The 13,460-nt window shown below is 45.3% G+C and overlaps 1 protein-coding gene across 2 annotated transcripts in view; it reads right to left on the reverse strand.

Moving 5' to 3' along the window:
* Positions 1-11,779, reverse strand: part of CCDC6 (coiled-coil domain containing 6) — a 51,344-nt gene extending 39,565 nt beyond the window's left edge. For both annotated transcript variants that reach the window (XR_014852997.1, XM_085064217.1), the window contains exon 1: positions 11,429-11,779. Coding sequence is in view for 1 of the 2 variants with exons in the window: in XM_085064217.1 (XP_084920343.1) it covers positions 11,429-11,743 (315 nt within the window). In the remaining variant the exon portion in view is untranslated. The remainder of the gene's footprint in view (positions 1-11,428) is intronic.
* Between the last annotated feature and the right edge of the window lie 1,681 nt (positions 11,780-13,460).

The following is a 13,460-nucleotide window of genomic DNA, read 5'->3' on the forward strand; positions in this document are numbered from 1 at the left end:
TGCATCTAAAATACTCAAATTCAATGAAATCGGTTGTTATGCTACTTAGAAACTAATAATCAACAATAGCTTAAATCTCAGCAACACCACTATTAGTACTAGAACCTACGAGAAATGTAGCACCCCAGTCCAATTTATTCTGTGATATCAGATGTTTAATGCATCAACACTTCTTAAATTAATGTATTTTAAATGTTTTTTAATCTGTTTTCTGCCCACTGATAAATCAACATTTATCTTCCATGTAACTACACATTAACTAGTCCACTTTGCTGGACTGACCAATTAGCAAACTCAAAACTGCACACACCCAAAATTTCAGAGCAGGAACAGCAAAAGATTTAACAGAAGAGCAGACTGTTAGGTGACTAACTTAATACACAGCTTCTGTTCAGAGCTATGTGGGTGCTAACAGGCACCGAGCTGTGTTCTAAAATAACAAACTGCTGCTCAAAATGCAACCACAGCAAACTCCTGTTACAAGTAGCTCTGCAGCCACAACTATTTCTCTATTTGAAAACAAAAGGACACAAATGAAAGCAGTGAACAGAGATTTGACAGTCACCCCCCAAATAACCTTCATGAAAACCTACTTCACTTCATATAGTCCAGGTAACTCTTTGCAAGTATGTAAATATGAAACAGAAGTTCTTCTTCATCACAGTACATAATAAGAGTTGAAGTGTAATTCTGTTTTACCCAGTTTTTCCAGGCAGAAGGTGCCAGACCACTGCTGCATGGCATGTCCCATGCAGTGCCACCAGCATGCCACAGGTATCAGCAACTCTCCCTGCTCCCAGGCAGAAGACTGCAAATTTTCTCACTTCAACTGAGTCCTGAGCACCAACTGCCTGGGTATTCATCATCCTTCCCTTCTAGGTAAAAGTGGCTTTCAGCACTTGTAAATCTTCCTTTCAAGAGTGTGTAGCCTCTGGTATATCTACATCAATCAACCTGCCCTCCTTCAAGTTTTTTAAAACTAGGGATAAAGACTACCAGATCAAGACCCATTTATGGGGTTTTCAAACTGTTGATGCTTACCATGTAATTTCTTCAGTTTCTTTAAAACACTTAAACCCCTTTTATTTGGTTGTGGGGAGGGCAGGAAATGGGATTGTTGGCTTTTCGTTTGTTTAATATGACTAATTTAAATAGAGCTTAGCTAATCATTAGGGATGGCATTGTTTTTCCCCACAGCAGCAAGGTGTCCTTAGCCAATCAACACAAATAACCTCTTAAGAGCATTAAAATCTCCCCAGTTTCCTCTTACACACACTGGCTTTCCAGAGAAACACTTTCACAGTGATCAACAAGTGCTGGAGACAAAACTTGCTATTAACTATAATAGTACCTTGTCCTAAACCAAACTAACATAATCACAAAGTGAACACAGCACTAACCACCTCACTGTCCAGGCACACTAGCTTGAGCTCAATCACAGCAAACAAGTATTTCTGTTTACCCCTCCTAGGAGTAGGTGAGTAGTTTTTTATTTTTTTCTTACTCTACGGTTTGGACATCTCACAGTACACACCGCAGTATTCCAAAGAGCAATCTCTTTTCAAGCTTTCAAGACAAGAAACAGGTTTATCAATGTAGTGTATGAAAATATGATGAGGAATATGAAAAAATACATCCTTTGGCTTTGTATTCTCTGTCTCTGGCCCCTACAAACAGAGATTTGCAGGATGTGGGTGAATGCAATCATCCTCGAATATTCACCCCACAGAGAATGGGAGAAGTAGGTCTAACACAGAGAAAGTTTTAGGAAATGCCTACCCACCTTTCCATTCACAGAGCAAGGACATTCCAGTTATATGTCTCAATATTCAGAGAAAAGGAATTTTTTGCAGATCTATATTTCAGGTTAAATTTACTGTCTGAAACAGACTTTGAGAGTGTCCCTCTTCTTGACCCAACCAGGATTTCAGGGCCTGTGACGACAGAGGTTTTGCTTATTAATAATTCCTGGCAACACCAGCCATGACAAAATTTCTACTCTTCATTTTTAACAGATGTGGAAAACACATCCACTTTGAAGCTCTTGCAAAAGTAGTGGTTAAACCCCTGCATTCTGCAAATTTCATAATAGTGGCTTTTGCTGTTTATTTGAGAATGAAGTAGAACAAAGTAGAAATCCCACCACCTGGTAAAAGTAGAAATTAAACTGTAAGTCACACAAAAAAGCATAACTCCATACTATGGCTTGTTAAACATTGCTGGGTTTTATCATGTTTGACTTGTTAAGAAACATTTATACTTTCACTCAGGTCCGAAGCATATCATTGTGGGAATTATTTATATATGTGGTAGGAGTTTTAAATATGATTAGCACCACCACCAACAAGGGAACTTGGCTTTAAGTCTTAAAAAAGACTTTACAGTAATAAGCAGAAACATCATATTTTTAGGCAGCTTAAAGAATTGAAGCATCTGAGGAAACTTGACAGATAGCTGTAACACTGCTAGGCCATTTCCATCTACAGTGGGGCTGAACAGATGCTCATCTACCTCACTAAGCCCTCCCCAAACTGAGACCAGATTGTGTGTAATATTAGAAATTTCAAACTAAGTAAAATTCAGAGTTTAGAGGGGAAGAAAAGCCTTCTCTGAAGAGTTTATCCATCAATTAGACTATCAGTTGAGCTGAGGAAATACCATTTTTTCCAGGAAAAAAAACTACTGCAAGGGAATGCATGAAGGGATAGAGGACTCTCAGGAGCTGAAAGGATAGTCCCCATAGGCACCAATTAGCCTACAATGCCTGTATTTTAACTGAATAGTTGAAATAATTATAACTCAAGTGCTAGGATTAGAAATTGCTTCAGTATTTCTGTAAAAATTGTTTCGGCTTCCAAAAAGTAACCCTTGCACCCCCAGAAACAGATGTGAAACCTGCACATCTGTAATTTGCCATTCCCTGCTTTAAGACACTTTACATTTTTACTGTGGAACACTTCACCTCAGATGTCTTGCCTTCATTTTTACTTTGCTCTCCATCCCATATATTTAAATGGGACAATAACAGACCACCTAATTAAAGGTCAAGACACATCTTCAGTCAGACAGAAGGACCTGACTGGAGAAGAGAAACTCAGTATGTTCCCTTCTGGACATTCCCAGGCTGCTGTATTGGAAGCAACACATCACAAGAATGTTTTCTGTTATACATCCAGGGGAGCTTGCTTTATATTGTATTTTTTGCCTTTCTTCTAGAGCATGTCTTTCTTTCTTTCCCACTCATTCTGTTTGGATCCCAAATCCTTTGCATAATTCCATTTGTACATTTTGTCCCTACTGTCCTCCTTTATTTTGTCGGGTTTTTTCTTTAAGAGCAAGATGGGAAGGATTCACCTCTTGCTCTCCTGCTAAATTCAGCAACTTCCTCCTACCCCCTGGCCCAAAAAAGAGCAGCAAAGCAACTGTTTCTCTCACAGTTTTTACCAGGCTATGCTGAAATACATCAGATGTCTACTGCTGACAATTTTCTTTCCTGTGAAGGAGAGCACCATCTCATTTCTTCATTTCAATCACATTTCAAGGTCTGTTTGTGAGACACTGGCATTCCAGTCTCCTGCAGCACCCCACAGGCCCAGCTGCCTGATCAGTCTTGTCTGCAGCTGCCACAGAGTCATCATTTCCATGGCTTCCAGTGCTTCCAGTCCTCACCTGGAATCCCACCCAAGCAAGCCTTATGAGGTGTAGTGAGAAGAAAACCTTTTGTGAAGTCTCTAGCAGATGTGAAAGCTTGCTCAGCACAGCTCTGTGCCACAAATCAGTATTATTTGCTCAATTACTACACAGAGCTTTAGCACTGAGAGTCTGTAGCTGAAAATACACCCCATGTATACCAACACTTAAAACTAAGAACTTGGGAAAGAACAGCTTCAACATTAACTAAAGACAGTACCAGCAGCAGGAGGAAACTAGCGATGAGAGCAAGTAAACAGAATTAACAAGTACAAGAAAACCACAGAAGTCCACATACCTACCCTGAAAAAAGAAAGAGTTTAATAAAGTGAAATAATTTTCCTTCATCCTTTGAAATCAGTATTAAAATTCAAACTCCATTAAAGTCAAAACCACAACTAAAACAAAGTACAGAACTTCCAGGATTTAAAAATTATTCTAAAATCTTGTCCATACTGGCTTTCTAATACTGGGATCAGCAACAGCACTAGAAGCTCTGAAAACCTTGGTGTGGTTCTCTATCACCTAAATCAGCTGATGTGAATAATGCAAAACTCAACAGTCATTTGGACAAGTGACTAAAAAAAAGGTTAAAAATGTCTGGCAGACATACAGCAGGAGTACAGATAACTATTTTTGTTATTCAATTGAAAGCAAACCTGTTGTTAGGTGTACACAGTAAAAACCAAAACAACTCTCTCCTTCAAAACGCTTTTAAGTCACTGGAGATACACCAAGAGAGAATGGCCCTGAGTCTCAGTAAATGTTCAAACCTGACAATAAAGACTGTTCTTAAAATAAATGCTGATTACAAACCAGTTCTAACACAGAATTCATGATACAACCTCAATGAGAAAGTTAATTTAAGAGAAAAGCAAAATTACTTTCTATGCAGAATAGCAAGCCCACAGAAACAAGAACTTTGCCTTATTAAAAATTCCCAAATGTACTTTACAATTTCAGTTCTTATTTCACTTTCATCCCCAAAGTAATACAGAGCAATATACCAGTATTCCTACTGATTGAAGACATTCCACCATTATTAAATATGGGAACATCAATAAAGTAACTGATAAAAAAAGCACAGTTGCTGTATAATATTTAAAGGCAAGCAAAACTAGGTGGTTATCAGAGTTTGGTATCAACCCAATGGCAATCCTGCAAACAAATTAATTTGCTGTATAAAGGACAGAAACATTAAACAGGTCATTCAGCATGGTTTTATAGAGAACAAGTTGTGGCAGATAAGCAAAGAGTCATCTTTCAGCCAGGACTACTTGTAATAAAGACAACCACAAAGGTGTTGGGTGTGTAAAAGGCACCCATCTGAGTTTTTGATTTAGTAATACATGCCAAACATTATTTAGAAATGGTTATAAAATAAAGTATACATCAGGATTTCCAAAGTGGCTTACTGACCTCAAAAATGCTCAACAGTGGGAAATTCCATTTCACCAACATGTACTAAGCAGGATGTAGTTTAAAATATTCCCTGCAAATTAATTAATTCTCTGCACCAAAGCAAGTGCTATTGGACAACCCAGGAGTACAAATCAGACCTGAACGAGGCACACGTGTGCAACTCTATTTCTGCCAAATTAGCCAAAACACACAACAGCAAGCTCCTTAAAGACAACTGACCATACTGGATGGAAAAAAAAAATATAAAAATAGGTAAAGTTTCAAATTAAGCTATCAGAAACATTTGTGCAAATTTGAAGCAGGAAAGGATGTTTCAACTAGACCAATGCATCATATTAACACTTTGGATTTCCAGCATCTCAGAGCCTGAGAGCTTAGTTTAGTTTGTCAGTGTAAACTAAAGTTGCCTGTTACAGCCTGTATCTTCATGAGGAGAAAGCAGAGGATCCAGAAGACTGATTAACCCAACCAAAAGGCATGGCAGGAACACACAGCTCAGCCTTGATGAAGCTAATGGGAAGAACAGGAGGCAGGACACCAAAGCTTTTCCAAGCACAGTGATTCTTCACCTCCAAGAGTCTTCAAATTAAAACTGGATACCCCTCCCAAAAACACATTTCAAAGTTAGCAACAGGGCTCAATGTGGGAACAACTCACAAAACCATGCGAAAAAATCAAAGCAGATGATTAAATAAATCTCTGAAGCCTCAAACTCCCTGGAAGTACAAGCATTCCTGTTGATTTATATTTGAATCCAATTCAGAAATATTCTTTTTTTTTGGTGGTTTTTGCTTGCTTATATTTTAACCAGCATTGAGGAAGGCCTACAACACAGCCCAGTAACATTCTGTTAACAGCACATGGACAATGTTTTTGCCTGGGAAGTGGATATGCCAGTGGCTGTGTGTAGCTACCAAAGGGATGCAGATGCTACCTCACCTTCCTACTCCTAGCTCAGCAGCCACGCAGCAAAAGCAGCTCTGTGCTGACCATGCTACCCCAAGGGCCAAGGCAGCTAACACCAAAGGGCATTATTAAACTTCCATTTTCCTTTGCAGACATTTTGTAGAAGTTCAACAGAAACTTCTTGAGAATCTGAGGCAAATGTAAAACCGAAATACAAGACAGTCATTTCCTATATGCCTGCTCTTGGAAAAACTTGCCTGAAAAATTTCAGATGAACTTTCATGGTATGTGAATTTGCTAAAAAATATTAGCAACAATGCTGTCTTTACTCTAAAAAGCAGGTAAGCAAAGCATTTCTAAAATAAGTTATTTTTGAGCTACTTTTAGTTTAGTCCAGCTACAAACAGGAGTTATAAATGACACAGCTGGATACAAAAGCCCCAAGCAGGTTTCTTATACCTACAAAAGACATCACAGAACTGCAAGTGAGTATTTTTCACACAAGCAAGACCTACTTTAAAATCAAGAGTAAATAACAGATTCACAGATACATTTTGCAAAATACTGATTTTTTGCTTTCTTGGTTTGCTTTTTACTGCAACTAATTGATTTATTTCTTTCACCCCCATGCCTTTATCAGCACCTTTTAAAAGTTCCTATTTCAGTTCAGATAGCCTATCCTGTCCTTTTTCTTCTACTATTAATAGACATATTCTGTACTAGAACAGCTGTTCTGCTTTGAAATTCTAGTGCAAACTCCAGAAAAGAAAAAAGCATTTTTGCAGGAGATTTTTGACAATGCAGCACACCCATTCATTTCCCCAAACTATCTGTCTAGGCTGACATTTTCCATGAAGACCCACCACAGCAGATCTCATGCACACACACAAATCCCTCCACACACTTCATTGAGAACAAAATGCAAAATTGTATTTACTTCCAGAATCCAAGTCTGGTTGTTATTGGGAAAATTGTAAAAAGTCTACAACAGCACATAGGATTTTTCAGATCTGCAAGTACCAGAAAGCCTGTTTGCTTTAAGGGGATGGCTGTTATTGAAAGCAACAACTTTCTTCAGGATTTAAGTAGGGGGCGAGGAAACAGGAGCTGAGTAAGGGTCTTTTTCCTATTGTTCCTCCCAACAGGTGGGAGGCTGTTCACACGGCTATGCAGAATCGCAGAGGAGGCTGAGAAGCCAGGAAATGCAACTGCCCTCTGTCAGCACTCAGGGAATGAGAAGAGTTAAGCTGGAAGCCAAGGTGCAGAGTGCAGGTTTAGCTACAGAAACAAGGAGAGCAGAGGTCTCACAGTAAAATACTGCCACTCACAACCCACAGCAGTCCCACATCCCAGTGTTCCCTGGCAGCAAGTGCAGTAGCAGGCACTACTAGACAGTGATAACTCATGGCAAGTTCACAAAAGCCAGCATATGCCATCAGCACTTTGGATCAGACTGGCTCATCTGAAATGATGATCCTGTTGGGGATCCACACAGCACCACCAATCAGGATTTCTAGGAGAATTCCCTTCCCTACAAAGCAAAATTGGGGCAAATTAGAGAGGTGTTCTTGTTAAATGTTGTACAATGCATTAAAACTGCTACATCAAGCATTTTGGAGCAGGAACATTTTTAAATTAATGCTTCTCAAACACTCCATCTTCACCTCAGTTAAAAAAACTAAGTAACAGAGTAAGGCTTATTATATTTTAATTTTCTAACTCCACTGAAGATGTCTGACTATAGTAGGCCAATTTACATGAATTAAATTACCGAATCTAACATCCCGGAGCGAGCATGTAGCAATCAGGGACTGAAACTCTTTCTGTTCTTAGCAGCATTCTGTTTGTATGAGACCTGTCAGTTCAAAACAGTAACAAAAAAACCCAAAAAGCTTCCAGTATCAGCTAAAGACTACACAGCTTTTACTGAATTAGGATGGCTTGGTTACATTAAACACTGAAGAACAGAAAAAAAGGAGCTAGAAATCCAAGTTCTACCAAGTTCAAGAGAAACTTCCTGACCAAGACAGACCTACATCCAACTGAAGTATTTCAGCTTTTGTTACATGCATCAATTCAATCTTTTGAAAAGCAGTAACCCCACCACCAGGTTTGATGGTACTCTTATTTAACCACCGAAGTTGTGCTGTCCCAGGCTTAGCCAATTAAACATGACATCTCCTTGCCAGACCATTTTCACCAAAAAACTAAGAAAACTCACACAGGAAATCCACTCCTGGTAGTGCAGCACTATAACCAAAACCCACTACTTCTCATCTTAAATGCACAGCATCTCAGACCTTCAGGTGCCTGTTTTTTCCCAACTTAGGCACCAGCCGTTCCATTTCCTAAAAAAGACCTTGCAGAAATACACCATGAGATCATACAATAGAGATTGCTAAATACATATAAATGAACCCTCCGCAAATGGCTCAAGTGATCTCAGTCATTTCTTCTTAATATCTGATCCGAAACTTCGCATCTGCTGATGTAATGCTCTTGCACTGCTAGAGAACACTTGAAATATCGCCAGCTTTCTCCCTGCCTTGCTCCCTCTCTCGCTGCTCCTTACCAATAATAGCAGGTGAGATAAAGTTATCACATATATTTACTTACTTTCAGAGTCTTGCACATGAACAGCAGTATAATTTCGTTTACATTTCAGGCTACTGGAAGGAGTACAGCTCGCACATATTTTTGGACGTATGCTTAGGCCAAGCTGGCTTTACCAATTTCAGCTTGAAAGCAGCGTTTGTTTTTATGTGTTTTAGATGAGAGTACAAACAAAGTTACTGAGCATACAAGCCTGCCAAGCCAACACCTCTTCTCAGTCAGTTGTCCAAGTGCAACTACTGAATGTAGGTCTCCTACGCTTAATCAGTGCTCATTTCCAACCCTGTGACACAGGGGTTAACTACAAAATAGAGCTAAGTAAGATCCTATGTGGCAAGCAATTCTGGTAAATCCCAAACTGAATATATCCATGCTGACACCAACCATACTGCAAACATAAAGAAATGTCATATTAACACTTACACTAGCACAGACACAAGAGGAAAGAGGAAGACCATCACCTTCAAACTGGCAATCCTTAAAGAGAAAATATTCAAAATCATTACAGAAAATGGTGGGAGCTGCAGAAAGCAAAGAGTCTCTGTGGCCTTGCACAACGAGGCTCAAACAACTGGATCAGTGAAAGGTTTGCCACTGAAGAGCTGTGTGGCTGGAGGAGTCACCTTCACCTACAGCACACAGGTTTAGTCATTCACCTGCTATTTTGGCTACCTGTCAGTTCCATTTGTGCTTCACAGCTTGTCCTCAACACTTGATAAAAATCAAAGCTGATTTGTGTCATTACAATGCCCACAACAGGAAACTGTACACAGCGCCCGTCTGTCAGCACAGCAACACTGTGAGGAGCTGGAGCTGGCGGGTGGAGGAGAAAACTGACAAAGGTTTAGAATCACCTTCAGTGCAGACAATCAGAAAATTTTCTATTCCTATTACATTTACATGAGAAAGGCATGTATTTCAACATTCCAATAAAGTTCATCTCCAGTCACCTGCACACTAGAGCCACACAACAAAGTATTCTGACTGCGAATGTGTTTACATTAAGGACTATGCAAACCACAGCACAAGGTCTCAGTGGCCTGAAAAAAAGTTATGTTTTGCATTCATTATTTTGCCGCTTGCTGAATTAGAAGTGGTTTACTCAGTTGTGCACACAGTTTAGCATACCAAAGCTAGAGCATCAGCTAAAGATGTCGGTTTTCCAGACAGCCTACAGGTTGTCATTAAAGTCTGACACCTTTCTTCTCTTTATCCAAGATGTCAAAAACATATAGAGTTTCAGATTTAAGAAAAATACTTCCTTTTTGTAAATGAAAATCTGATGGAAATGTAAGATGATCAGTCCCTAGAGACAGTGCCAGAAGTTTAATGCACACAAGCATTTTTTCCAAGCTGTTTACAAACAATACACCTACCAGGGGTTCAGAAAGATGCTGTGCCTTTTCTAACAGGCAGAGAGAAAATGTCTGACTGACAAGGCGCCTTAGCCCCTTTCAACATTAGAAGGCACTCCGCCACTACCTAATTAAGGCACATTCTCTTCTTGTAAAGTATTAACAAAGCACACATTTCCCCGACTAGCACTATATTTGTCATCCTTGAATAAATTACTTCTGTATTGTATTTCATGCACTCTTCCGGCCCACATCCTGCTTGACACTGAACGCTTACTACTGGGAGCAGATGAGAGGTATGCCTAGGCAAGCTCCATTTCTTTGCTAGATGTATTGACAATGGAAAAGCTGAGTATCTACAGAACACAGACTATGCTCATAACAAAGTACCCCCTGTGAAAAAATCAAATGAGATGAGAGTGAGCACATGCAGGTGGAATTGGTCTCTTCTAAGACATCTCCGCCTGCACTGGGCAAGGATGTACGGGATAGTATCAGAGTTACCTTTAATCGGTCTTTAGCAAGTTACCTACTTTGTGAGCAGGCCATGACCACTACGATACCTAAACAATCACTCTGGCTTACTGAATTAGCAAAAATACCTCTCATTTAAACTCTTAACTCCCCAGCTCATGGAGAAGAATACAACATTATTTTCATAGTATTTTGATATGCACTTTACTGAGGATTCATGACTATCAGCATCGCATAAAATGGTGTTAAACTCCAAGTTATCCTCACAGTGCTCATAAACCAGGAACTGAGCTCTTGCTGGGACAGAGTGCTGTGTGCGCTACTCTCATTATTTTTAAGGGTCTTACTTCTAATGAGTTTTCAAATAACTGGAAATACCACAACTAATGAAACATTACAAACAAATCAAACACTTCCTCATGACCAAGACGCTATTCCTGCAGCTCGCCGCTTCTACACAGTGGCCGAAGAGGTGACGGCTGAAGAGATAATCCGTAATCTCCGCAGATTACTTAAACTCCGAGGAAATCTCTACTTTGAGAAACTTCAGGGGAACACAGAGCATCGCCCTTCCCCTGCCGGGCCCCTCCCCGAGCCGCAGCCGCTCGGACACCGGGCAGGGAGGGCCGGCGGGCCGCCTCCCCGCGGGGACCCGGGCGGCCACGCGGGTCCGGCCGGGGGAACCGCCTCGGCTCCTCGCCGGTTCCGCTCCCGGCGCCCTCCCGGTGCCGGCGGGGGCGCGAAGGGCGCGGGGTGACCCCACCTGTGCGCGTCCCCCGCGCCCCCCGGCCGGGCGGCGCTGACAGCCGGGCCCGCCCGAGGTGACTCGTCCCGGCGAGCCGGGAGGGAGCCGGGGGGGCGGCGGGGAGGCCGCGGCCGGGGCCGGGCCCGCCCTGCGCGGACACCCCGCGGCGGGGACACCCCCGCTCCCCGCCCGCCGAGCCCGGCGCGGCGCCGCCCGCACTCACGATGGTGACGCTGGCCTTGCGCAGGTCGCGGTTCTCCTCCTGCAGCGCCTTGCACTTGAGCTTGTAGGTCTCCAGCTCGATCTTCAGCACCTTGTTCTCCTGCTGCAGCGAGGCCAGGCGGTTCGTCAGCTCCTCCAGCCGGAACGGCGAGATCACGATCCCGCCCGCCTTGCCGCCCCCCGAGGAGCCGCCGCCGCCGCCGCCCGCCGCGCCGCAGCCGGGCCCCGCGCCCGGGCCGCCCCCCGACAGCGGCCCCGCGGTGCCGCCGCTGCCGCTGCCGCCGTCGGTGTCGCTCTCGCTGGCGCTGTCCGCCATCGCCCCGCGCGCGCCGCCGCCGCCGCCGCCCGAGCAGGGGGCGGCGCCCGCCGCGCGCCGGCGCCGAGACGGGCCGCGCGCCCGCCCACAGCGCCCCCTGGCGGCCCGCGCCGGCACCGCGCCAGCTGGGACCGGGATGTGCCGGGAGCGGGGATCCGGGACACAGCCACACCGGGATGTGCCGGGAGCGGGGATCCGGGACACAGCCACACCGGGATGTGCCGGGAGCGGGGATCCGGGACACAGCCACACCGGGATGTGCCGGGAGCGGGGATCCGGGACACAGCCACACCGGGATGTGCCGGGAGCGGGGATCCGGGACACAGCCACACCGGGATGTGCCGGGAGCGGGGATCCGGGACACAGCCACACCGGGATGTGCCGGGAGCGGGGATCCGGGACACAGCCACACCGGGATGTGCCGGGAGCGGGGATCCGGGACACAGCCACACCGGGATGTGCCGGGAGCGGGGATCCGGGACACAGCCACACCGGGATGTGCCGGGAGCGGGGATCCGGGACACAGCCACACCGGGATGTGCCGGGAGCGGGGATCCGGGACACAGCCACACCGGGATGTGCCGGGAGCGGGGATCCGGGACACAGCCACACCGGGATGTGCCGGGATTAGGGATCCGGGACACAGCGAGCCCGGTGTCGGGATGTGCCGGGATTAGGGATCCGGGACACAGCGAGCCCGGTGTCGGGATGTGCCGGGATTAGGGATCCGGGACACAGCGAGCCCGGTGTCGGGATGTGCCGGGAGCGGGGATCCGGGACACAGCGAGCCCGGTGTCGGGATGTGCCGGGATTAGGGATCCGGGACACAGCGAGCCCGGTGTCGGGATGTGCCGGGAGCGGGGATCCGGGACACAGCCACACCGGGATGTGCCGGGATTAGGGATCCGGGACACAGCGAGCCCGGTGTCGGGATGTGCCGGGATTAGGGATCCGGGACACAGCGAGCCCGGTGTCGGGATGTGCCGGGATTAGGGATCCGGGACACAGCGAGCCCGGTGTCGGGATGTGCCGGGATTAGGGATCCGGGACACAGCGAGCCCGGTGTCGGGATGTGCCCGGTCGGGACGTGCCCGGGTGGATCTGTTCCATACCGGGGCACCCGCAGGGAACAGCCAGCCCGTTTGCGGGGTTCACCTCATTGCATCGCAAAGCAAGCCGCGACCCGTGAGGGGAAGCCCTGGCCTGCCCGGCAGTGCTGTGGGGTAACCCAGGGCTTCACACCACCCAAACAGCCCCAAACCTTGTTCTTTACGAGAGTATTTGTACCAAAGAGGCTTTCGGGCGCACACAGAGGTGCCCGGGCGGGATGCCCGGCCCAGGCCCCTGCCCTGGGGCAGGTTTGGACACCACAGGCGGAAGGACCAGGCATCCCAGCCCGCCGAGGCCTCGCAGTGCGGGGAACACCCCGGCCGCCAGCCCGCTCCCCTCACAGCACACGCACCAGCCCGCACGGCAATCCAGGCCTCCGTACAGCACCACAACCGCGTTAAATTAAGATATATGGACACCCATCTCTCCCTACTGATAATGTATTTCATGATTAGTAGGTGCATTAGTTTCTTTCCCTTTTTTTTTTTTTTTTTTTTTTAAATACTATTTCTTTGCAGAGCAGCAGCGAGCTATAGTGTAGAATATGCACCATGCATTCTATGGCAAAACATGGTCCGTATTGCTCCTGGATAAATTAGTCACCAAG

The sequence above is a fragment of the Lichenostomus cassidix genome, chromosome 6 (genome assembly GCF_008360975.1).
Source record: "Lichenostomus cassidix isolate B80296 chromosome 6, HeHo_3.0, whole genome shotgun sequence".
NCBI lineage: Eukaryota > Metazoa > Chordata > Aves > Passeriformes > Meliphagidae > Lichenostomus > Lichenostomus cassidix.